A 25,584-nucleotide genomic window follows, 5' to 3' on the forward strand; every position below is an offset into this window, starting at 1 on the left:
AACAGGAAGAAACTGTCAACCTAAATAGACCAATAACCAGTAACAAAATTAAAGCAGTCAATCAAAACCTCCCAAAAAACAAGAGTCCAGGACCTGATGGATTCCTGGGGAATTCTACCAAACATTCAAAGAAGAAATAATACCTATACTCCTGAAGATGTTTTTAAAAAAACAGAAACAGAAGGAAAACTTCCAGACTCATTCTGAGGCCAGCATTACCCAGATCCCCAAACCAGGCAAAGACCCCATCAAAAAGAATTTCAAACCAATATCCCTGATGAATATGGATTCCAAAATTTTCAACAAGATCCTAGTTAATAGGATCCAACAGGACATTAAAAGGATTTTCATCACGACCAGATGGGATTTTACCCTTGGATACAAGGGTGGTTCAACATTCTCAATTCAATCAGTGTGATAGAACACATTAAAAGAGGGGAGAGAAGAACCACATGGTCCTCTCAATTGATGCAGAAAAAGCATTCAACAAAATACAGCATCCTTTCCTGATTAAAACTCTTCAGAATATAGGGATAGAGGGAACAGTCCTCAATTTCATAAAAACCATCTATGAAAAGCCCACAATGAATGTCATCCTCAATGGGGAAAAGTTGAGAGCATTTCCTTAAGATCAGGAACATGTCAAGGATGCCCACTCTCGCCATTATTGGTCAATGTAGTATAGAAGTCCTAGCAACATCAGACAACAAAAAGAAACAAAAGGTATTCAAATTGGCAAAGAAGAAGTCAAACTCACTATCTTTGCAGATGACATGATGCTTTATGTGGAAAACCCAAAAGACTCCACCTCCAAACTACTGGAACTCATACAACAATTCAGTAATGTGGCAGGATACAAAATCAATGCACAGAAATCAGTTGCTTTCCTATACACTAACAATGTAACTGTAGAAAGAGCAATTAGGGAATCAATTCCATTTACAATAGCACCAAAACCAGACGATATCTCGGAATAAACCCACACAACAGGTGAAGGATCTATATTCTAGAAACTACAGAACACTTATGAAAGAAATTTAAGACCCAAAAAGATGGAAAAACATTCCATGCTCATGGATCAGAAAAATAAACATTGTTAAAATGTCAGTACTGCCCAGAGCAGTCTATAGTTTCATGCCATCCCAATCCAAATTCCATGGGCATTTTTCAAAGTGCTGGAACAAAGAATCCTAAAATTTGTATGGAAACAGGAAAGACCCTGAATTGCCAAAGGAAATGTTGGAAATGAAAAACAAACCTGGGGGCATCATGTTGCCTGACTTCAAGCTACATTACAAAGCTGTGATCACCAAGACACCATGGTATCGGCACAAAAACAGACACACAAATCAATGGAACAGAACTGAAAGCCCACATATGGACCCTCAACTCTATGGTCAAATAATCTTTGACAAAGCAGGAAAAAAATATCCAATGGAAAAAAGACAGTCTCTTCAATAAATAGCACTGGGAAAATTGGACAGTTATATACAGAAGAATGAAACTCGACCGTTTGCTTAGACCATACACAAAGATAAACTCAAAATGGATAAAAGACCTCAGTGTGATAGTATAGGACAGGAATCCACCAAAGTCCTAGAGGAGAACATAGGCAGTAACATGGGCCACAGCAACTTCTTTCAAGACCAGTCTCCAAAGGGAAGGGAAACAAAAGTGAAAATGAACTTTTGGGACTTCATCAAGATAAAAATCTTCTGCACAGCAAAGGAAATGGTCAACAAAACAAAGAGGCAACCCATGGAATGAGAGAAGATATTTGCAAATGACACTACAGATAAAGGGCTGATATTCAAGATCTAAAAAGAACTTCTCAAACTCAACACCCAAAAAATAATCAAGTCAAAAATAGGGCAGAAGACATGAACAGACACTTCTCCAAAGAAGACGTACAAATGGCTAGCAGACACGAAAAAATGATCTACATCATTAGTCATCAGGGAAATTAAAATCAAAACCACACTGAGATACCACCTTAGACCAATTAGAATGGCAAATATTGACAAGGCAAGACACAAGTGTTGCAGAGGATGTGGAGAAAGGGGAACACTCTTACACTGTTGGTGGGAATGCAAGCTGGTGCAGCCACTTTGGAAAACAGTGTGGAGATTCCTTAAGAAATTAAAAATAGAGCTACCCTATGACCTAGCAGTTGCACTACTGGGTATTTACCCCAAAGATACAGATATAGTGAAAAGGGCCATATGCACCCCAATGTTCATAGCAGCAATGTCCACAACAGGCAAACTGTGGAAGGAGCTGAGAGGCCCTTCAACAGACGAATGAATAAAGAAGATGTGGTCCATATATACCATGGAGTATTACTCAGCCATCATAAAGGATGAATACCCAACTTCTGCATTGACATGGATGGAACCGGAGGCAATTATGCTAAGTGAAGTCAGTGAAGCACAGAAAATCAACTATCATGTATTTCACTTATTTTTGGAATATAAGTAACAGCATGGAGGGCATTAGGAGAAGGAAGGGAAAAATGAAGGGGGAGAATCAGAAGGGTAGATGAACCATGAGAAACTTTGGACTCCGAGAGACAAACTGAGGGTTTTAGAGGGGAGGTGGGTGAGGGGATGGGAAAGCCCAGTGATGGGTATTAAGGAGGGCACAGATTACAAGGAGCACTGGGTGTTATACACAAACAAATCATGAAAGACTACAGCAAAAACTAACGATGTCCTGTATGGTGACTAACATAATAAAAAGTTTTTTGTTTTTTTTTTTAAAGATTTTATTTATTTATTTGACAGAGAGAGATCACAAGTAGGCAGAGAAGCAGGCAGAGAGAGAGGAGGAAGCAGGCTCCCCACCAAGCAGAGAGCCCGATGGGGGACTCGATCCCAGGACCCTGAGATCACGACCGGAGCCGAAGGCAGAGGCTTAACCCACTGAGCCACCCAGGCGCCCTGAAACATAATAAAAAGTTTTAAAAAAATTTTTAAAAATTTAAAATAAAAAAAAAGGGGGGGTGAGGGGAAGGGGGCTATAATCTCTCAGTGTGGGCAAAGTGTAGGGTGTTTCGGTTCTTCCTGGGGTTATTTTATTGTGTTTGTTAGAGGATACTACTTCCCAGAAATACAGGGAAAGTAAAACTGGTGTATATGCAAAGGTAATATTGAATGGGTAAAGAAGGACTACACTAAAGCATATATTTGTAAAAAAAAAAAAAAAAAAAGGTGTGCAAAAGTACAAGTTAAAAAGCTTTATGAAATATAAGTTGATATATTGAACATCTAGTTGAAATGAGAAAAAGGTTAAAAAAAAACCACACACAGAAGAAGCATAAGAGAAAGAATAAAAAGAGAACTGTATTTGAAAAAGACACAAGCCGTGAGGCAACTCCTGGAATTCAATACACTATTTCCCCCCGGTGTGGGGGTGTTACAGTTTTATGGGGACCCTAGGGTTGCCCCTTGTTCTTCCAGCCGGTCTTCGGGGGCAGGGGCCTGCCTCGCCGCTGCTCAGGCCTCCCTGCTGAGGTGGGGGGATGGACTCCTTCGAAACCCGCGTTTGGAGTTTTGGCGCTTTTGTTCTCCCGCGGCTCTCAGGGCGTCTTCCCGCCTCTCCCCAGCGGCCAAGCAAACATAGCCGCCCCCAAACCTCTGTCCCAGAGCGAAGAGACCACAGTCCGCTCCTCTCTGAACCCTCCAGAACACAGTCTCCGTTTCCGCAGGCGCCGCTGAACACCGCCGCCTCCCCGCGCGCGCGCCCCCGGCGACCTCCACCGAGGTCGGCCCAGGGGTCCCAGCTCTGTCTCTGCCCACGCGCCTGAGAAGGGGCAGGGGCCCCGGGTCTGCGCGCGCCCGCGCTCCCTCTCCGCCGCAGCTCCCGGACCCCGGTGGGACCCCGGCCCTGCAGTGCTTCCCGGGGCTACGGTGCTGGGAGCTTTTGCGCCGTCCCCGCAGGACGCTTCCGCGCCCCGGAATCTTCCACCTCCCTTTCTCGGGGCGCGCTCACCGCGGCTCCCCCGCGTCGACTTACCTTCAGACTCTGCCCGCAGACCCGTGACACCGCCCCTCCTCCCGCACCCGCGTGGTTTCTCCTGCGTGTAGAGATCCAGACGCGTATCCCTACATCTCACGCTGACTTCGGGGGTGTCCCGGACGGCCGGGAGAGCTCCAGCTCAGCTCGGCGTCCCGCGGCGGCCGCGAGGGTCGCTACTTCGCCGCCATCTTGCCTCTCTCCTCCCGGTCGCCGGTATCTCCGCTCCAGTTCTCGGTGAGGAGGCGAGTCCCCCTCGCACACACCCCGGGGACCATCTGTGGGAGGCGCTCCAGAGGGGCTCGGGCTTTGGCCGGGTTGCACGGGGCTTGACAAACTGGCCCCCGGTTTCTTTTTTGTGAGTCCCAATCTTAAATGTTAAAGGAGTTGTATGCATGTATTAAACCAGAATCAGTCAGTCAATCAATCTATGAATGTAAATAAATAAATAAAAAATAAGCCTATGTATGTGGTTGGAGACTGTATGTGGCCAGAAAAATCTAAAATATTTACTGTATAATACTTTGGAGAGAAAGCTGCTGCCCGGGCTAGGATGCATGGAAGAGGGGACCTCCAGAGAGCCTTTTGAGGTCGGAATTCTGGCGTGTGTCTCCCCTCTGGGTTCAAGAGTCAGGCCCTTGCCCTATTCCTAGCACTCCAGAGCCAGATTCCAGAAGTCCTCCCCGGACAGGGCGAATGTAGCCAGCGGGTCTGCCTCGAGACTGGGTGTGCGTTTGTGGGTGGTTTCACCGTTATCGACTCCAGAAATGCTGGTGGTTCTCCCTCGGCTCCACTTGAAATGTGACGACCATACAGAAATGCACAAACCATAAAGGCATAGCTCCAAAAGACATTTAAAATTGTACACCCAGGACAAGAAATGGGGCACCCCCAGAAACCGCAGATCCACTTCCGCGCAGGCAAGCACTGTCCTCACTCCGTTAGCCATGGATTAGTTTTGTCTTTTTGTGAACGTCACAGAAAAGGAACAATATGGCGTGAGCTTTTATGCTCGGCTTCTTTCATTTTACTCAACGTCCAGGAGATTCATCCACGCCATTGTTTATAGTAACAAATTCTTCATTCGTTTGGTATAAACATTCCAGTGTGTGAGTAGGGCAGATTTGTTTATCTCTTCTCTTGATGGGCATTTGGGTTGTTTCCAGTGTGGGTCTATTAATGAATCTGTCCATCACTGGGTGAACGAAAGTATGCATTTTCTTTTCCTGGGCATAAGACTTCGGAGTGCAATTGCTGAGCCAGAGGGATACATGTCTTTACTTTTTGGTATATCTTACTTAACTATTCTTTAAACCTTGAGATTAAGAGTCCCCTGTACTTTGGTCATTTCACGGGGGTGGGTTGGGCTGGGCTGGACCAGAGCAGGACACTGAGGCTGATTGAGAGGCTGTAACCAGGCCCCTGGAGGGCTACCCAAGGCCTCTCCTTGCTGGGCATCTCCCCAGAGTAGGCCAGGCCAGCTGGCATGAGGTACCAGTCCTCAAGGCAGCACATGAATTTAGGGATTTCAAAAACAGCATGTTCTCATCATCAGAGATTTTAGGGGAGAGCTTAAGCTCAGCCTGTCCCCAAGCTCATTTCTCCCAAGGGGACTTCTACTTCCCTTTGCCCAGCTAGCCTTTAGAACTGAAGGTGATGAGTGCCGGGCCCCTCATCTCCTGGTGGGGACAGGCTGGATGCAGGGCAGGGGACCCGCGACAGTTCCCCTGCGTCTTCTCCCCTGGTGCTCAGGCAGAGAAGAGCAGGGGGGCTGTGTGCTTCAGAATCCACTAGAGAGCTCCTGAGAAGGACCGGCCCCTCCCGCCAGCCAGCCCCATCGGATTCTAGTCAGGCAAGGGCCTAACCTGGATGAAAGACCCACCCTGGACCTGGCAGGGTTCTTCTCCCTCCCAACCTTCCCAGGCACGCCCCAGCTCCCTCCCACTGGCTGCTGTGTTACTTCCCAGGCAAATGCCTGGAAGGAGGTGGTTCGAAAGACCTACCCTGCCTTCCCTCTGAGTTGGTGCCCTGAGTGGGAAGTGGATTACCGTACAGCCCTCCATTTCCTTAACTCAGGCGCAGCTTCTCTCCATCCCCACTGCAATGCTTTGGCTCTCTGTGTCTCTCCCCGTCCTGGACTTGCTCTAGCAGGTGGTTCCATCAGCACAGCCAGCAAGCAGGCCTGGAGAAGCCTGGGCTGAGGGTCAGCCCCTTGACATGGGGAGCTGGCAGGCTGACTCCCTTCTCTCCTGCTGCTTGCCTTGAGGTGCTGCTGTGTGACTCCATATTGGAACTTACTATTCAGTTATGTGGCAGCGGTATAGGGACGAGGCTAAGAAGACACCAATGAAACAGCCTGTGTCTTCAGTCCTCTCCTGTGTCCATTGGTCTGTGAGCTTCTTCAGGAAGTTAGAGGAGGGGGGAAAAAAACAAAAACAAAAAACCAGTTAGGGCCTGGGCCTTCCTGCTGGGCTCTGTTGCCAGCCAGACCCTGACTGCCTGGACATGCCCTGGGGATAGCCCAGAGACATGTGTTGTGGGCATCCTGGAACCTCAAAGCAGGGGTGGGTAGGAGGGCTTCCAGGAGGTGGCTTGAGCATGTCTCAGAGAGCTCCTGGAGGCTATGGGGAGCACAGGCATGGCATTCTAGGATTGGAGCAGTGGAGCCACTTGGGGGGATTGAGGCTCCATTGGAGATGGCTTGTAAGGAAGCCTTGTATTTAGGGATACCTGGGTGGCACAGTTCTGACTCTTGGTTGGCAGAGGTTGTGATCTTGGGGTCGTGGGATCAAGCCCTGTGTTGGGCTCCATGCTCAGTGTGTCCTGCTTTGAATACTTTCTCCCTCTGGCCCTCCTGCTCATTCTCTCTCTCTCTAAAATAATCTTTGGGGAAAAAAAAGCCTTGTATTTGGGGGGCATAAAATCTTAATATCCTTCACTGAATATTAATTACTTATTAATCAATGCTTTCCTTCATTTGATACATCATCACAGCTAAGTTCCTGCCAGGCCACACTGAACTCTACCCTAGATCTGGTGACTTAAAAAAGGTTGTGGTCTGGGACCAGACTCCGGAGGGTTAGCAGGTAAGGTTTGTGTAGTGTAGGGGTATGTTGGGGCGGCCTGAGGACTAGAAGACTAGTAGCATTCCTCCCACAGGGGACATGTCCTGGCCTCTGTGAGCAAGGGCATGGTCTGTAGGTGGAAATCCCATGGTTATGAGCCAAGACCAGCGCAGTGTGGGCTGAGAGAGGGAAGCAGTTCCCAGGAGCAGCAAGAGGAGGTAATGTTCTGCTGGGTGGAAAGGCTGCTTTTCCTGCAGGTCTGCATTTTTTTTTTTTTTTTTTTTTTTGCAAAGTTTCTGTCCTGCCCCTGCCAGGTTTATAGGCCCCTTTAGCGCTTCCAAGGGTACTGAGAGCCCTCTTCCCTTGCCCTTCTGCCCCTGTCCACTGCTAAGACTGTAGTCACTATTGAGGGAGACACTCAAGGCTAGGATGAAGTCCCTCTGCCTGCCTTCTGCCCTCTCACAAGCTTCTCTCCTTGCAGGAGTGTTGAGGAAAGAACCAGGGAGGCAGGCAGGCATCTGGGCTGGTCCAGCTGGGTCCAGGGCCCCTGTCTTTGGTTGAGATCACTGCCCAGCCATTGCTAAGCAGAGAAGGAAAAATGGGGGTGGGAGCAAGGCCTGGGTTAGGGCAGACTGCCATACTTCCTGGGCCTGTTCATCCCTCTGTGAAATCAGACTCAGGACGCCCAGGTTCACCTCCTACCTGGCCAGGGGGTGCTGGCTGAATCGTGTTCCTTTGCCTCAATTTTTGCAGGCACACCAGACTGAAACCAGTATATATGCTTGGGGTGTGGGTGGAAGGTAGGGGAGAGAGGGGGAGAGAGATGCGCGCTGGAGAGAGCAGACATCCTGGAGGAGGAACTCTAACGTGAGAGGCTGAGGGAGGGGGCGTGATGGTGTGCGGCATGTGGGAGTGAGAGTATCAAATTGTCAGGGGCTTGTAGAGATGTGTAAGGGTCCCTTTAGGTCTAGAATGTATTTTATGGTTCCAAGGGCAAAACACTGAACTAGGCTGTAAGAGAATTAGGGAACAAAGTAAAGCCAAAGCGAAGCTCAGTTTCCAAGATCTCATAATCCAGTTTCAGAGCAGTTACTGCCTGAAGGTCAGGATGGCAGCGCCCTTGGCAGCAGGAAGACCAGATTCTATCCGGGGCATGAACTGTTCTAGCAGAGGAAGGGTTAGTTGGACTCAGGAAAAGGGGGGGAACAGCCTCTCCACCATCTGCTTCTCCACTAATACCCTGGGCCCTTATCCTGCTTCAGGAAAGACCAGGTGTGCCCTTCCACAGGTGGGGGCCAGACCCACTTTGTATCCCAATTTTTTTTTTTTTTTTACCATACTGTCAGACACCTGTAAAAATAAAACCTTTATTACCATAAAACCTTATTAATACAGGTCCACAAGCCCTTATCTGAAACCCCTCGGGCCAGATATATTTAAGAATTCAGAATTCCTTGGGTTTTAGAAAGTGCCAAGGCACAGATGCTGAGCCTCATATAACATCTCCAGAGGTTGTCTGGCGCGACATGCAGTAATCAGACATCAGTACTTCCGTGGAAAACTGTAAAAAGGCCACATTGGCCCACAGATAGCCTCATTTCACTGCACGTTGGGTCTGGATGCCGAGGAAGAAACTTCTTTGGGTTTTGGATTCCAGAGCTGGACTTAAACACGCCCATTTCCAGAATGGCACTGTGGCAGTGCCATGATGAGGTGCCCAGACTGTTGCCAGACTTCCTAAGCCTCCCTCCTGGCTCCAGCACGAACCAGCCATAGGACCCTGAGCTCCCCTTTCCTCTCCTGTAGCATAGATTTATTAATTCTCCCTCACAGGCGTGCCATGAGGATTGAACAGCTTAGCATCTGTGAAGTGCTCAGAACCCTGCTTTGTATGCATGCATGGCATCACTGACACAGGCAGACAGACATGTAAGACAACAATTTCAGTACATTCGGATGGTTTGGAGCTCCCTGCTGAGGCCCTTCAGGCCACCAGGGCAGATGGATCTTTTCTAAGTATCACAGATCTTCAATATCCTTGGGCCTGGGGCCTCACAGGGCTGCCGACATGAAGGTTTCAGAAGTCCCAGAAGAGGCTCTGTCACACCTTGTGGTCCTCCAGAGAGGTGGAGGGGGCCCAACCTTGTGTCCTTTGTGACGGTGCAGTAGTCCCAGTAGTCCCGCGGCTGCACATCAGGTGGCCGAGACCGGAACTGCTTCCTCAATAAACAAGAATGTGTGCTCCCCAGGAGATTCTTGTTCACAAAGGAGACACGGGGTTTCTGCTCCACTGAACATTGGAGGCGGAGCTGAACCTTCCCCAGACGCACCCTTAACAAGAATCTGAACAAGCATTTCCACGGGACAAGGTGGAGCTCCTCTGTCCCTTATTGTAAAACTTCAAACCATTCAAAAGGACAGGATGGAAAATACTGACCATATTGTTTCCTATCCTCCAGTTGCCCTCAGCTAACAGGCCCCTGGGCAGCTGTCTGTCCCTCTGCACTTGTCCTCAGCTACACAAAGACACCACCCACACACACACCCTCACACCCCTCCTCATACACCCTAACCCTGTACACACCTGCACATACATCTTGGACCCCCTCCCCCTCACGCTCCCACAACCACACGCCCTCACAGACCCCAACACTTTAATCATCTTTACAAAAGAAAATACACATTCACAAAAGAACACACTTCACAGAGAGGCGGGCATTTGGCCATTGCATCCAGAGGCCCGCAGGTGGGGTCAGGATGCTGCTCCCTTAACTCCTGGACCAGTGTTCTGCTTCTTCCCTAACCGCCCAGAGCCTCAGTTTTCATGCTGGGGCAGTGGCGGTGAGAATCACATTGCCCAACTCAGAGAGAGCCCGAGAGACTCAAGCGGGATTTACACTTAACAGGAAAGTATTCTGGGGCACCTGGGTGGCTCAGTGGGTTGAGCCTCTGCCTTGGGCTAGGGTCGTGATCTCGGGGTCCTGGGATCGAGCCCCATATTGGCTCTCTGCTCGGTGGGAGGCTGCTTCCCCCTCTCTCTGCCTACTTGTGATCTCTCTCTCTCTGTCAAATAAATAAAATCTTAAAAACAAAACAAAACAAAACAAACAAACAAAAAAACCAGGAAAGCATTCTGCTTGCTAACTGTCCAGTGAAAGCCCATCCAAGGAATTACTCCTGCCCTCCTCCGACAGGAGACAGACTTGGAAAAGGACTTCAGGGAGATGAAGAAAGTGATCTTAGTGGCACAGACTGCTTGGAGTGAGGCTGATGGTGCCATGGAGGGCTCCGTTTTGGGGCGGGATGGGCCCTTCACAGTGGGGTCACTGCGGCCAGCCAGCTAGCGCCCTGGAGGCCCCCACACACCCCACAAAACACCTCCTTGACCTGACTGCGAACGTGTGTCAGCAGAGCAGCTGAGCAGCCTCCACTCTCACTGGGCTCACTGGAGGGTCCTCTCCACCTGCAGGGGAGGAAGTGGGGAGGTGACCTGGCTTGCTCCCCAGCTCTCCCCCAAAGCCAGCGGTGGCTCCCTGTCCCCTCCACCCGGCTCCTGGACAGCGGGAGGGAGGGAGGGATGAGGCCATGCTGGAGACAGAAAGCTCTCACCCACCACCCTGCCTCCATCTTTGGTTCTCAGGCATTGTAGCCATGGCTTGGGAGCACCTGGGACTTCCTCTCTCCCCCTCCCCATCCCACAATCACCTGGGGCTCGTTTGCAAGATTCCTGATTCCTGGCTGTGGGGAGAAAAAAAACAAAAAGCAGTGATCAGGTGGCTGGTAGGCGGAGGCAGTCCTCGCTCCCTGCCCTCCATTCCTTCTCCCCCTCTGGGGCCCTTCCAAGGTCAGGCCTAGTGGTTTTCCCCGGCTGCGGGATCTGCAGGGTCCTCAAGGATGATGGATGGCTATGGGGTGGGAGTACCTGGGCTTTCCCACAGACGGGGGACAACGGCTCAATTGTAGTTGCTGCTCCCCAGGAGGGAATCGTTCTGCTGGAAGGATGGGCGCAGAGCCTTTCTCCTTACAGGGCTTGGCCAGCTGTGAGGGTACCTTTTTTTCTCCCACCCTTTTTTCTTCCTACCTACCTTGAGAGTACTGCCTGATGAAGATCAGCACTCCAGCCGTCAGCAAGAGAAAGATCAATATGGGGATAACCACAGCACTGGTTATCCACTGACGAGGGGGTGCTTCTGAGGAAGGCAGAGAAGAGGGGTCAACAGCCTCATGCCATGGGGCTATCTCTAGGGACCCTGGCACCCTCCTCTGCTCCTCCACATCCCCTCCACCAGGCCCAGCTCCTCACCCCAGGTCACAGTGAGTGTGTGGTTCAGGCCAGAGTGCTGCACATGGCAAGTGTACCGGTCCTCCGTCCTGGCTGGCACCTGCACGGCCGCCCACGTCTGGTAGGTGCCATCTCCACTGGGGCGTGTCTCCACATACTCAGTCTCTAGCACCAGCTCCTCCTCACCCAGCCACCAGCTCAATGAGATGTCCCGTGGGTAGAAGCCCCGGGCCCAGCATTTCAGCGTGATGCTGCCATCCCGGGCTGTGTGTCTTGTCACCTGCACCATGGGCGGCTCTGCAGAGAGAGGTCGAGGGAGGAAGGCTGGTGAGAGGCTGCTCTCTGCCCACTCCTCATGCTTGATCCTGGGCTCCTCTGGCATCGTCCAGGGTGGAGGACAGGGAGGAGTTGGAGACCAGGTCTCTCTCCAGGGGAGGCATTCAACCAGTGTTGGAGGAAGGGATGACCTATTGCCAACCATCCCAAAGGGGCACGGTCCTGGGAATTCCTTAGTGGGGACGTGACTTCCTGCCCCCAACCTCCGGGAAGGTCCTGGGTGGGTCCTATGTTGATAACCCCCTTCTTCTCACAGAAACCCTGTGGTTTTCTCAGAGACTACATGCATCCCTGTGACTTCTTCACGTGGTCCTTCCCTCACTTTGGAAGGAAGTGGTTGTGACTGTAGCTCCAGAGTCAGCCCGGAATTAAAGCCCAGCCTGACTCCTGTCCACACTCCCCCGTGCTCTCAGGGCCTGAAGGGGATTCCTGATTCTTTGTTCTTTTCTCTCAGGGTTGTTCCAAATGATATCGTGCAGGTGTGATGGTTCATCTTATGTGTCTAATTTACTGGGCCACACAGTGCCTCGGCATTTGGTCAATCCTTATTCTGGGTGAGATGCCCATTTGAATCGGTAGATGCGGTAAAGCAGACTGTTCTCCCCAGTGTGAGTGAGGCCCCTTCCAATCACTTGAGGATCCAAACAGGACAGAAAGTCTGACCTCCTGCCCGATCTCCTGCAGCTGGGACATCAGTCTTTTCCTGTCTATGGACTGAAACTGAAACACTGGCTCTCCTGGGTCTCCAGTTTGCCAGCTGCAGATCTTGGAACTCCCGGTCCTCCATGGTCACATGAGCCGATTCCTTAACTCTCTCTCTCCACATCCTGTTTGGTTCTGTGTCTGTGGAGATTCCTGACTGGTCCACCAGGTGACAGGGAGATGATATCCCTTGGGCGCTGGAAGAGCGCTCAACAGTCATGTAAGACACTGGTACGGTGCTTCCGGGAGGCAAGGCTATTGTCACCATCCCTGTAATACTGACGAGGACACTGAGGCACAGAAAGGGCAAGTGACTCGCCCAAGGTCACACAGCCAGCCATGATATGGCTCTGGACGCTAGGCTCCAATGCCTGAGCTGGGACCCACCACACTGTGCTCTTGTAATCACATCTTTTCTTGATGTTATCTGCCCTGCCTTCCCTTCGAGGAACATTTTCCCTGTTGCCTCAGCTGATTCACATGGCGCTGCTCAGTCACCAGACATCCATGGTGTGCTGGATGCTCCGACCAGCCCCACCCACCAGCAGCCGATGAGGCCTCTGCCACAGCACCCCCAAGCACCCACCTTCCCTAGCATCCATCCCAGTTCGTCCCTCCAGCCCTGCTGGATGGAGTCAGGAGAAGTATAGGACGCACGTAGGATCTGAGGAGCATGTTTAGCATGAAGGGTGTGTGGGGGCAGAGAGGCAAAGGGTCTCAGCTTCCCTGGCAGTCCCCAGTAGTCCAGGGACTGGCCTAGTGAGGGATGCTATCCCCTGGTGCCTGAGGTCCATTTCTGAAGGAGATCCGCAGGACGTTAAGCCCCCGGAGGGCCTTATGAGTCGCCTGGTTTAACGTACTCACTCTATGGGTGAATAAAATGAGGCCTAGAGTCAGGGCCTCACTTACCAAGACCACAGTGTGGTCCACCTCGCCTGGAATGGGGGCCCGAGATTGAGTTCGGCTCTACATGAGGAAGCCCTTGGCTAGTCAGCCTTCTTTCTGGGGCTCAGTGGGCTTAGCTGAGACAGGGGAACACAGTCTGCCTCCTTGCCTCTGCCCCCAGACTCTCAAGCATGGGAGTGTAGGCCCCTCCGTGTGGCCACAGGCTGCACCTCACCTTTCCGGGTGAGGCTCTGGCCGCCCAGCTCCAGGTACCTGCGCAGGGAAACGAGGCAGAGGCCTTCCAGGTAGGCCTTGTCGTACTCAGCGTAGCAGCGCTCTGTCTCCCACCAGCTCTTGGTCCGCGTGGCCGCAGGTTTGGCTGACACCCAGCTCAGAGTCTCCAGGTCCAGTGACAGGTGGTCCTGCCCATCGAAGCCGAACTGCCAGAAGCTGTGGGTGTGGCCGTCCTCCCGGATCTCACAGCCGAACATCCGCTGGGTGCTGTGCATGCCTGCACACGTGGGAGAGAAGGCTGCAGTTTGCGTGCGCTACGGAGTCAGATCTCTGAGAGCCGGAGAGAAGCCCAGCACCTGAGGGTGCCTCTGAAGGGTGAGGGGCAGGGTGGCGGCGTTTAAAAAAGAAGGCTCCCCTGGGAACTGTCATGAGCAGCCAGGGCTGAGAGGCCTCTTGGGCCTCTCACAGGAGAACCCTTGGGTTCATAGCTAGAGCCATCAGAAGAACTCAGCTCCTTACGGTTGGAAGAGGTCCTCAAGAAATACTCATGGTAAGACTGGGTCACACCCCAAATTCAGAGATGTGAAAGACATGTTTGGATATGAGGCTGGCTGCTAGAACAGCGGCTGGGGGCTAGAGGCTGGGGTGCTTATCCTCGGGCCCCTGGGCTACCGTGTAGCTCTTCCCAGTCTCTGGCTTTTACACCTAAGACTGGGTTTCCAGGCACGGGGGGTGGGGGAGTGGGGGGAAAGGGCTGTGAACCACGGGGGTGTTCCTACAGCACTGGCAGCAGCCAGCAGGGGACGGGACCTCGTCCCTGCTGAGAGAAGGAAGGGGTGGCCCGAGGGAACCGCTCCTAAATTCCTCCCGGGCACTGGGCAGAGCAGGGGTCCTCAGCTAGGTTCTCTCTCCCACCCTGAGCTGTCTGCCTGCTTCAAGTTCATGTGGCTTCCCACCCTGCATGGCAGAGGTGGTGTCTGAGAGCCTGGGGGTGGGTGTGAGGGGGGGAAACCTCTGCCAGTCTGCAGGAGTCTGGAACCCTAGGTAGCTGAAGGGGAGGCATTATGGGGCACAAGCTACCGTGGATGCTTGCTGTGCTGACCACATGGGCTGGCTGCTGGAGCCACAACAGATTCTGAAGCCCCGGGAGGCCCCGCTTGGCTCTGGGGATAGAGTTATGCATCAGGGCCATGACTTGAACCCTCTTATGGGCTCTGGGGGGCGGCCTCTATCCACTAATGGAAAGGCACACTACTCAGCTTGAAGAGTGTGCAGGAAAGGGGTGGGCCAGTGGGAGCCTCTGACGCACCAGTGCTCTGGTTGTGGTAGCCCATCACGGTCCACGTCTCCACCTGCTGCACCTTTGCCCAGGCCCTCTGCTTCTGAGTCTCTGTCTCCCAGTACTGGGCGTCCACAGTTGCCATCCACGGGGCCTGGGGCTTGGCCCTGTCCACACGACTGTCATAATGGATGAAGGGCTGGTCGTCCACGTAGCCTACAGCCAGAAACTGAGGAAGGTCCGGGCCCGGCTCTGACAGGGCCAGGTAGTGGTAGCGGAGAGAGTGTGTCCCTGTGAAGACATAAGACAGTCAGACTCATGTGCCCTGCCACAAGTGTGCCATGCCACACCGCAGGCCGGTGTACTGGTGGGGATGGCCATGCAAACCTACCCAGGGTATTTGCCATCAGTAAGAGCAAGAACTGGGGATTTCCTTTAAAGATGTAAGGGTATCCAAATAGTTTAAATAAAGAATCAATCATTCAGTCAAACATTGAGGCCAGAGTTCATGTGGTAAGGCTTGTGGACTCTATTTCTAGGAAGTTTTCTGCCCCTCCACCTTCACTCAGGGCTTACTTACTCTTTACTTACTGACTTCACACTCTTCTCTGTAAGTGTGATTATCTGGTTCCCCATCTCACAGTTTCAAAGGTATGATTTAAAAAAAAAGGTTGTTTGGCAGCTTAATTTCTGTGGATTTATTCATTCTCCAGAGCTACCTGATAAAGTGAGGCCACAATTCCTAGCTTGAACCACTGCTGCCAAGTTGGTGGCATCTTGACTGCATTCCCCACTCCCTCCTGTTCCCACAGGAGACACTGCCAATCATCTCTTTAAGTCCAAATGCTGCCTCAAGGTTTGTTCTCCACCATCTCTAGAAGCTCCAGCTTATCCATTCACCTTGGTGCTGGAGATGAGATTTAGCAGCTCACCCTGACTCAAGCTATAAAAACAAGTGCTGTATCTTTAAAAAACTTACCCACTTTTCTCATCGGCTCACTCCCAGAGACTCACCCATAGCTCACACCTTCTTTTTCTTTTTTCCTTCCTTCCTTTTTTTTTTTTTTTTTTTTTTAACTGTGGAGCTCAATGTTGAGTTTGAACTCATGACCCTGAGATCAAGACCTGTGCTGAGATCAAGAGTCTGAGGTTTACCGACTGAGCCACCCAGGGGCCCCTCCCTTATATCATTTTTTTTTTTAAGACTTTATTTACTTATTTATTTGACAGAGAGATAGCACAAGTAGAGCAGCAGGCAGAGGAAGAGGAAGCAGGGAGCTTGCCATGGGGCTCAATCTCAGGATCATGACGCAAACCAAAGGCAGATGCTTAACCAACTGAGCCACCCAGGTGGCTTCATTAAGGAAGGTTTTGCTCAGGACACTTCTGGTGGCTCAGTTGGTTAATTGTCTTAGCTTCGGTTCAGGTATTGATCCCAGAGTCCAGGAGTCTCGAGATTGAGCTCCATGTCCGGTTCCCTGCTCAGCGGGGAGTGTGCTTCTCCCTCTGCCCCTCACCCTGCTTGTGCTCACTCACTCTCAAATAAATAAATAAAATAAAAAGGTTTTGCTCAAATGCTACTTTTCTCAGTGAAGCCTTCCTTGCCCACTCTATTAAATATTTACATTCCCAGCACTCCCCCTAGTGTTTTCTCTGGAGCATTACCACCACATAGAGGATGTACACTTGACTCGTTTTTTCTCTCTCTTTTTGCCGATTTTATTTATTTATTTGACAGAGAGAGAAACAGAGCACAAGCAGGGGGAGCGGCAGGCAAAGGGAGAAGCAGACTCCTCACTGAGTATGGAGCCTGATACAGGAATCGATCCCAGGACCCTGGGATCACGACCGGAGCCAAAGACAGACGCTGAACCACCCCAGCATCCCTACCTGTTTCTCTTGTTAATAGTCTCTCCCCTGTAATGTCAGTTCCCCAGAGGCAGAGATTCCTAGCCTAGAACAGCTTCTGGCACATAAAAGATGCTCAATATTTGAATATTCAAATGTGAAAGGAGGAATCAAGCACATCTCCCCCCTCACTGCTCTCTTTAAGCTCCGTTGCAGCCACAGCAAACTCTGCCCTGGCCCTTTGTACCTGCTGTTCCTTCAGTCCCAGCCCTGCTCCCTCTCTTCTCTTGGCCAATGCCCCTCATCCCTCAGCTTGCAGTTCAGGTGTCCCTTCCTCCAGGAAGCCCTCCTGCTTCCACCTGCCAACCCTCAGTGCAGCCTCTGTGTTCCCTGTGAAACTGTGGGCTCCATGGGGGCAGGCAATACATCTAACTGTGTCACTACTGTTTCCATGGGTCTTGGGGAGAACATCATGCTTGGCACACAGTGGGTACTGCCTGCCTTTATTGAGAGGGAAAAAAAAACAAGAGCATGAAAGGCAAGGATGATGATCACAGCTGTCACTTTGGGAGAGTGACTGCTCTGTGTCCTGCACCAGCCTGACTGCTTTTCTTTCATTCACTATCGCAGTTGATCCTTATTATGAACCTAAGACGTTGGTGTGATTGGCCCCATTTCACAGAGGAAGGAACTGAGACCCAGGGGAGTGTGAGTACAGTACCCAAAGCCATGCACTAGATAGAGAGAAGCCTGGATTCTCTCCCCAGAGCCCGTTTTTTCTAAGCTTAGGAAGAGGATGAGGAGCTCTCTTCTTGCACTGGTGAAACTTTATGTGAGGCAAGAGGGATCAATGTTGAAAGGGAGTGAAGGGCTGACATCAGGCCTGGGCTGGTGTGGGCCTCCTGGGAAATGACGGACTCTCAGGGTGCGGTTTCCTTACAAACCACCGAGTTAAGATTAGTGGGGGTGTTCCTGGGCTGGGAACTCTGAGCAGGGACACAGGCTTTGCTAGGAACAGAGACTGTGGCTTCTCTATGCTAAGGTGACCCACCTGGTCCTTGGCTCTAATCTGCAGTAGCTGCCTGTCCTGGGTGTGAGGGAGGGCAAAGAGACTGTGTCTTTGGGTAGTTGCCTCCTGGGTGATGGGGAAGCATGCACGCTGTACTTTCTGTCCTCTCTCCTCCTCAGCTAAGGCCACACAGTATGGTAGGCTGAATTCTGGACCCCTAAAACATTCCTGGAACCTATGAATGTTACCTTATAGGGTAACACGGATTCTGTAGATGTGATTAAATTAAGGATCCCAAGAGGGGGAGACTATCCTGGATTGTCTAGGCTGGCCCTGAATGTTTCCTTACGAAAGGGGACAGAAGGACACTCCGTGACTACCACAGAAGGGGATGTGAGGACGGAACAGAGAAAGAGGCAGGAAGGTGCAATGAGCCAAGGAATGCAGCTCTAGAAGCTGGAAAAGGCAAAGAAATGGGTTCTTTCTGAGAGCCTCTGTAGGGAGCTGTCCCATAGCACCTTAGTCTCAGCCCAGAGAAGCCCATTTTGGACTTTTGACTTCCATAACTCTATGAAAGTAAATGTATGTCGTCCTTAAGCTACAAAGTTGTGGTCCCCTTGTTATAGCAGCTATAGAAAACAAATACACATAATATGAGACCGAAGTCTGTTATGTCTTGTGAGTTTGGTGGACAGTTCAAACCTAGGCACCCTGGAGGTCCTGCTACCCTGGAACAGAAAGAAGGATGCACAGTCTGGGAAGAAGGACGTCCTCTGAGAGCTGTGCCAGTTTTCAAGCTGCCTCCAAGACGGGGACCTGGGGGATGCCGAGTGAGGGCGCAGGGACCCTGGGGTTCCCACTACTGAAGCAAAGAGGCCACAGAGGTGCAGATATGCTCTTCCCTCAGTGTGAGGAAGTGGGAAAGGACAAGTGAGCCAAGTTCAGGCCTGCAGGGAAGGGAGCAAAATGCATCTGGTTGTTCTTCTGGGACAGATACACAATTTCCTTGCTAGATCACGTGACTATTTATGACTGTTAACTTGCTTTAATGGCCAGTGACTTCTGGTTAAAAATGAGGGGACGTCTACCCATGCATTATTTTGTAAAGTTACAAAATAGTTCTAAAGCACTTAGGTGCTGGGCCCTGTCTCAAGCACTTTACAAAATTTTGGCTCCATTAACCCTCATAATGATTTTATTGGGCAGGTACTGCTGTGCCAATCTATGACTAATGGGGAAACTGAGCCCCAAAGATGCAAAGTCGCCTGCCAAGTAGCAAAAAGCAGGGCCAGACAGCACACCCGGGTTCTCACGATGCCCCCTGGGCTGTACCTGCCCTTTAGTGAGCCCACGAAGGGCTGACACTGTGTGGGGGCACACACAAGCAGCTCTCTCCTCACGGCATCTCCCCACTCTTTGCCCTCCACAGACACCTCCCTGGACATGGTTTCAGTGAGCTCAGCTCTGCCCAGCCTTGGCCCTCTCTGTTGCTCCACTCAGCAAGTACTTTCTGAGCACCTGCTGTTTATCTGGTCCTCTCAGAAGCCCTGGGGATGCTGAGAAAGCAGAATGGCCCCAAGGGCATACTCTTAGGAAGCTCCCATGAATGCAGGATAAACAAGATAAATGAATAAAATGTATGACAGACTGGTCAGCAGTAAGTTCTGAGGAGACCAAAAAGAAAAAAAAAAAAAAAGTAAAGCAGAGACATACAACGTGTTAGGGGTGGGTTTAAAATTTTAGATAGAATGGACAGGGGAGCCTCCCTCCGCCCCCAAGGAGACTCCTGAATAAAGACCTGAAGGAGCCATGTAAAGGTCTAGGAGAGAGCATTCTGGGTCTGCAGAAGGGAAAGCTAGTGGAAAGGTCCTGGGGGCAGCAGTATTCTTCTGGTGTTCTGAAGCTTTTGCAATAACATGGGAGAAAAATAAAATGGTGGTGTGACTCAGGAGCTGTAGGTGTTAGCAGCAAGGGGGAAAGAAGGGGTTGACTCCCAAATCCTTCCTAAGCTTGTCCAGATGGTTCCTGGCATGGCCTGGATACAGCCTCTGGCCAACCCCTCCCTCCCAGGGTGGGTTCTGGTTTCTGGCATCTGCTCTGCCTTGGACTACTTTACCCATGGTCCACACCCTGGCATCTGGCGCCCATACCAGGAGTCAGGGGACAATTCAAGGACAAGTTCATGATTGTGGCCCCCTCATTCAGCTGGCTTCCAGCTACTGCCTCCCACAGACCCCATCAGGGGGCTACCATTCCTTCTTCCCTGAAAATCCCACTGCTGTCTACTCTGCCTACTAGACCGTCTTGGGAGCCCGGCCTGCTCTCTGGGCGGGGGGCGTTCCCAGGCTGCCCACACCTGTCTTTTTGCTCCGGGAGGACAGTCTGAGCTGGGACTAGGTTCCTCCTAGCTAACTGGATCCAAGACGGATCCTCATGCCTGGGGCTCCAGCCCTGAGTGCGGCAAAAGCAGTTGAGGAATCCTCAGGCTACCTCTGTAGTTTTGGGGGGGAACACCCCTACTAGCCTGGGGTCAGTGCTGGCCACAGTAAGACCACAGCAGGAGAAAGTGGGGGCCACATGGCAGGTGTCCAGAGGAATCTGCTCATGCTGTGACATGCTGTGACATGCCCGTTGCTGCCTCAGGCCCCGTGTCATCAGCTCCTCCCTTTCTTCCGTCACTGCTGCGTCCTGGTCACTGGCCAGTTCGCCAGCCCCACAAGAAAGGGGCAGTCCTGCCCTCTTCCACACAGCTTCCCTCTTTCTCTGACTGGTGGGGGAGGGGGGTGCCCCACTCCTTTCCTACAACCCACGTGGCATTGCCACTCTCTAGCTGTGTGGCTCTGTCCCACAGCTCCAGGCTTTGATTTCCTCATCTGTAGGCGAGGGCAATTACTTGACCTGTTCCACAGTGCTGGAGCGTTCAGCGAGCTAATAAATATAAAGAAGTACAGGCAGGGAGAAAGGGCTCTGCAGACATCATGTGCTTAGCCTTCGTCCTTTCCTATCTGGAAAAGAGAGGTGGGGATGGGAAAAAGAGAGCTGGAGTGAAGAAGCCCCCTGAGGCACCCTCCAGAGGGTCTGGCCTCTGTGTCCCCCACCAGGGCAGACAGCCTACCAGATTCCCTGACTGTGGAGGTGCCCTCCTGCATTGCTGGGGGCTCCTGGCCTCTGCCATCTTGCCCCCTTGTCAGCAGGTGGGCAGTCCCTTACCTCCAGGCCATGGCTTGTTTTCTAACTTCAGGTTGGCTAGTTCTGCCATCACCATCTTCGCTAAGGAAGCTGGGCCATCAGCCACCACGGGCAACCCCCAGGGGCTCTCTGCAAGGGGGAAATGGAAAAGGGAAGTATGATTCTCAAGGCATAAATATCCTACACATCCTTGTCTCTGCTTAGAGAGATGGTATGAAATGATGAAGAGAGGCACGCTGGAAGGGAAGAGGGACAGGGGAGCCTTGTCTCAGGATTGACCAGAAACTTCTTTAGCATGGAGGTGTAAAACCAACAGGGCTGAGTTCTTGGTCTTGGTGCCAGAGCTTTAGAAATATTGATTCATGGCATTTTTTACTGCATTCCTGTGAGGTAGGCCCTGATGGTGCCCACCTGGAAGCCAGGGCCGAGTTGCCCCTACCTCTGCCAGAGGTTCCCCACCCAGCTGTTCCAGCCCCTCCTGGACATTCTGCTTTGTCCTGCCCAGCTCCGTCCACTTGCTCAGCTGTGTCCTTGCATTACCCATGTGGCAAACAGCTGGTGAGCACCTATTACAAGCCAGACACTGAGCTGGGGGGGTGGATGTGAGGACAGAGATAAACCAAGACCGTCATGGGCCTGAAAAAGCTCAGCTCTGACAGGGAGGACACAATTGAACAAACAAGTAGGTCCAATAAGCTGAGCAGGGCTGATGAGTGTCATGGCGCAGGAAGCCCCAGGCACCAGGAACACCTTGGGGTGGGAAGGTGTTGGGGTCAGGGGCCTTCTAAGCTGAAACCTGGAGGGGACCTCACCAGCTGTGAGTTACGAGGCAGCGGGCTGGGTAAGGAGGGAAAAACATTCTAGGCTAGTCAATCTAGTGTGGTTATAGGACCATCTGCCTCAGTGCCACCTGGGAACTTGCTAGAAATGCAAATTTGCAGGACCCAACCTAGCCCTACTGAATCCGAAACTCTGGCTGGGGGAGAGGGGGGTTCCAGCTTCCTGTAGTTCAACAAGCCCTCTGGGTGATTCCAAAGGTTCAGCCACTTCAAACTTCCCTGCTGCAGCACTCATGATACCTGCTCCATGAAAGCCACTTCCCCATCCCTAGCTTCAGAAGTGAAAGCCTGGCACCCAGGAATGTTGTGAGGGGGCCTTCTCCTGGCTACCTCCACTCCATGTGCCATCTCTCTCCTACGGTTTAGTACATCCTGGGGTTATCTCTCCCCCCCTTCCCTCCTCCTCTTCGGCTTGGGGTCCCGAGTCCTTAGGTCAACCCCGGTCAATCCCTCCGTAAGATGACAGGGCCTATGTGCAAACACCCATGACCATCTCTGCCACACAGAATTGGAATCACCTATATGCCCCTATATTACACCTAGGGAGAGTTGGGGGGACTGTGTGAACCTGAAAACCAACACAGTCTTGGCCCAGAGACACAGTGGCCCATGCCCCTGGGGTCCTGTTCCAAGGACCGAACTCTCCCTCAATCTTTCCAGACATCCAAGGTGATTCTCTTTGAAATGTTTTCCATGGGTCGCTGAGGGCTGAATCCTCCTGTGTGTCCATCCTGTTGACTTCAGGAGCCTCAGCTTGGAGGGAATAAAAAACCTCTTTACTTTCACTAACCTCTGGCTGAAACTTAGCCTTTCTCCTATGGTGAAGGCAACAAAGCTCTGCGGGATTAGCGGACCAGTGCTTTGGATTTGGACAGAAGCCACAGGTGCTTCTCAATCACATGACAGTCGTTGCAGACACCTGGACATATGCTCTGCTCTCACTGGTTCCCAGTTCTGGGAATTGTTGCTATTTGGGGCATTACTTAAGGTGTTAACTTAGTAGCACACATACTACACTTCACACATTTATATTTCTAGTTAAATTCTATTAACTACTATATTAAAAAATTTTAATAGCTTTATAGAAACATAATTAGATTCCTTTGTAAGCCTATGTATTTCTATTTACTTATTCATGTTTGTTTATTTAGACAGCACGCTAGCGGGGAAGGAGCAGAGAGAGCCAGAGAGTGAGAATCTGAAGCAGGCTCCACCTCACACTCCTGGGGAGTCTTATGGGGGCTCCATCTCAGAACCCTGAGATCATGACCTGAGCGGAAATCAGGAGTGGACATCAAGAGTTCCAAGCTTAACCGACTTAACAACTCAGGCGCCCCCCCCCCCCCCCGCCATGTATTTCATTTTATGCATTAAAAACATTCCGAGACCGGGTCCAAGGCATAAAAAAGGTTCAGAACTCTGACTTTAGATCCTGCCAGAAGCGTCCTCCCTGGGCCCTAGTTTAAAATTGTAAATATTAAATCGAGGATGCTTTGTGAGTTGAAATGGCTTCTTGTATGTGAAGCACTTCAAAGAGCTGGGCCTGAGGGTGACCCCCTCTTGCTATTACTGTGATAGTGGACACTTCCCCGTCTGTGCTGATAAACGTTCCGGCATCTGTGTAGCAGGAGGGGCGAGGCCCCAGGGCAGCGGTGGGGAAATCCAAGATGAGGTCAGGCTCGGGTAGCAATGCCAGAAGAATTAAAACTGGGAAAGAATGGAAATTCCGGGCCAGGTCAGAGAAACCCTCGTTGCACCTGTTCCCTCGACACCCACCGCAGGGGACGCCCGGGTAACCCGAGAGCGCCTCGCCAAGCCTCCAGGGACACCCACAGTGAAGGGCGGGCGCCTGCCCGAGCTAGTTGGCAGGGGACGTGCCTGCTGCTCAGATTCCGGCCCCCACGGAGCTTCCCCAGGGCCTCCCGGGAGGACCCAGCCCCAGGAACCGAGCGGCGTCCTACGGGGGTTCCCACCGGAACCCCCAAGAAGCTACGGCACCGGCCGCATCCGGCCGGCGTCACCGCCAGCCCTCCGCGTCCCCCCGGCTTCCCGCAGGGCTCTAAGCCAGACGCGGGTGCCACAGTGGGAGGCCCCAAACGGGGGCTCTAACCCAGGGCTCCACGCCACCTGCGGGCCTGGGTTGGCTCTCACCGCCCCGCTCCCCAAACTGGGACGTGGCCTCCGATCGCTCCCCGCCTCCCCTCGCCCCAACAGCGCGCTGCCGGGCGTCCCCTGGGGTTCCCCCGCGGGGCCCCCGCCTCTCCGCCCCATCACCTGCCGCGCCCTCCGGCACTAGACGCCACAGTTGCAGGAGCAGCAGCACCGTCCGCGGCGGCGTCCAGGCGCGCGCGCCCCCGAGGACCCGCGAGCCCGGGTCAGCCAGCCTGGCGAGCAGCCCCCGGGCGTCGATCCCCGGAGTCGGTCCTCAGCTGTGGGGGAGGGGGGTGCTGGCACTAAGCCCGGAGAGCTAGCGCGCGGGTCCGTAACCCGGCGCCCGCGCGACCTCAGCCGACCTCGTGGAGACCCCGCTCCACTCTGCTCCGCCCCGCTCCGCTCGGCCCAGGCTCAGCTCCGACTGCAATTGGGCTGCTCCGCCCCGCCCCTCTCCGCTCCGCGGGGATCCGACTCCGCCTCGTCCCGCCCCGCCCCTCTCCGCTGGGCTCTGGCTCAGCTCTGCCCCTCCCGGCCCGCCCCGGTCCGGCTCAGCTCGGCTCGGCTCGGCTCGGCTCGGCTCGGCTCGGCTCGGCTCATGCAGCATCTTCATGGATAGGAGGGCTCTCTGAGGTCTGGGGACCCAGCCAGGCATCCTGGAAGCACTCACTGCTTCCTCTGGGGTAGGCAGTGTCTCTGGGCTCCTCCTGCTTGCCTGCTTATGGCCTTGGCCCAGAGACACCGTGGCCCACTCTCCTAGGGTCTCTTTCCCAGGGACATCGTCCAAACTCTCCCCTATCCCTGTCTCCCCTCTCTCCACTGACCTCTTGCCCAGACCTTCAGGGTGATTCTCCTTCTAGTTTTTCACACAAGGAGCTGAGGGCTGAGTCCTCCTGGAGCTGTGCCTGAGACTCTCAGATCCCAGATCCTTCCCTGTGGCATAGCTCACCTTTCAGAACCAAGGGCCCAGGCCCTGGAGCAGCATCCTAGGCCCACTCCTAGCAGGGTGGGGAGGCTCGTCATCAAAGTCAAGTTGTTAACATCTTACCTTACAGCTCAAATAGTTAGCTAGAAACAAGTCAGTCAATAAGATAACCAGCAATTCTAAAGTTAGCAATAAAGGCAGGGACAACATTATGTTTACAAGTGCACTGGGCCAGGATTTCTGTGGGCAGGGACTTTCCAGGCTTCTGCAGCACCTGCCAGCCTCTGCTGAGAGACATGGATTCTGAGACCCCTTTTGATTGCCCAAACCCCTTGTTGAAGGAGGACAGCACTGCTCAGAGGCTGAGATGAAAAGCTGAACCTATTTTGTGCTTAAGCCCTGGGGAGCTTGTAAGACACAGTCTCCTTGAGCAAAACAGAAGTGACCTGTTGTAGGTTTTTGAGAAACACAGTGTCAGGGAATGGGGGTTTTCAGAGACGAGCGTGTTTATATTCCGTTTGAGAGTGATGGCTGATTGTGTGTCAGTTGCTGGTGAGCTGATTTTCAGAAGTGTGGTCATTGGAGCAAGTTGTCGCTGACGGATGATCACACAGCTTGAAAACAGGTTCTGGGGGCACACATTCTCATCCTTCACAATCTTTGTCTGAGGTGTCATCTACCAATAACAGACTCCTTGGATGATGTCTTCACTTCTCTGGCCTGAGACCCTCGAGAGGAGGTAGAAGCATGGAAGACTGCAAACAGGACACATTTCTCTTAGGTCATGTCTGCTGGCTCAGGGATGGAGGTGTCCTCTGGTGGGGGA

The 25,584-nt window shown here is 52.3% G+C and overlaps 1 protein-coding gene across 2 annotated transcripts; it reads right to left on the reverse strand.

The window, feature by feature from the left end:
* Nucleotides 1-8,432: 8,432 nt before the first annotated feature.
* Nucleotides 8,433-24,261, reverse strand: LOC308342864 (H-2 class I histocompatibility antigen, Q10 alpha chain-like). Of its 2 annotated transcripts, XM_080803519.1 has the most exons (8): nt 23,957-24,261; nt 20,865-20,972; nt 14,828-15,088; nt 13,520-13,795; nt 11,383-11,658; nt 11,165-11,269; nt 10,785-10,817; nt 8,433-10,542 (listed from the first exon to the last, which is right to left on the reverse strand). In XM_080803519.1, the coding sequence occupies exons 2-8, from the start codon at nt 20,917-20,919 to the stop codon at nt 10,484-10,486; spliced, it is 1,065 nt and encodes a 354-aa protein (XP_080659645.1). In that variant the 5' UTR covers nt 20,920-20,972; nt 23,957-24,261; the 3' UTR covers nt 8,433-10,483. The 2 variants fall into 2 exon arrangements, with proteins under 2 accessions (XP_080659645.1, XP_080659646.1); XM_080803520.1 differs by lacking the exon at nt 20,865-20,972 and having other exon boundaries at nt 23,957-24,234.
* Between the last annotated feature and the right edge of the window lie 1,323 nt (nt 24,262-25,584).

Source organism: Martes martes (assembly GCF_963455335.1).
Source record: "Martes martes genome assembly, chromosome: 5".
NCBI lineage: Eukaryota > Metazoa > Chordata > Mammalia > Carnivora > Mustelidae > Martes > Martes martes.

Bases quoted from the DNA above. Each gene is read 5' to 3' on its own strand.
- LOC308342864 (XM_080803519.1), bottom strand. From the start codon at position 20,919: ATGGTGATGGCAGAACTAGCCAACCTGAAGTTAGAAAACAAGCCATGG. The intron at 11,659-13,519 runs GTGAGGTGCAGC...CTCTCTCTGCAG, and splicing joins CCAGAGCCTCACCCGGAAAG to AGCCGCCCATGGTGCAGGTG. The intron at 10,543-10,784 runs GTGATTGTGGGA...CCTCCCCTGCAG, and splicing joins ATCTTGCAAACGAGCCCCAG to GTGGAGAGGACCCTCCAGTG.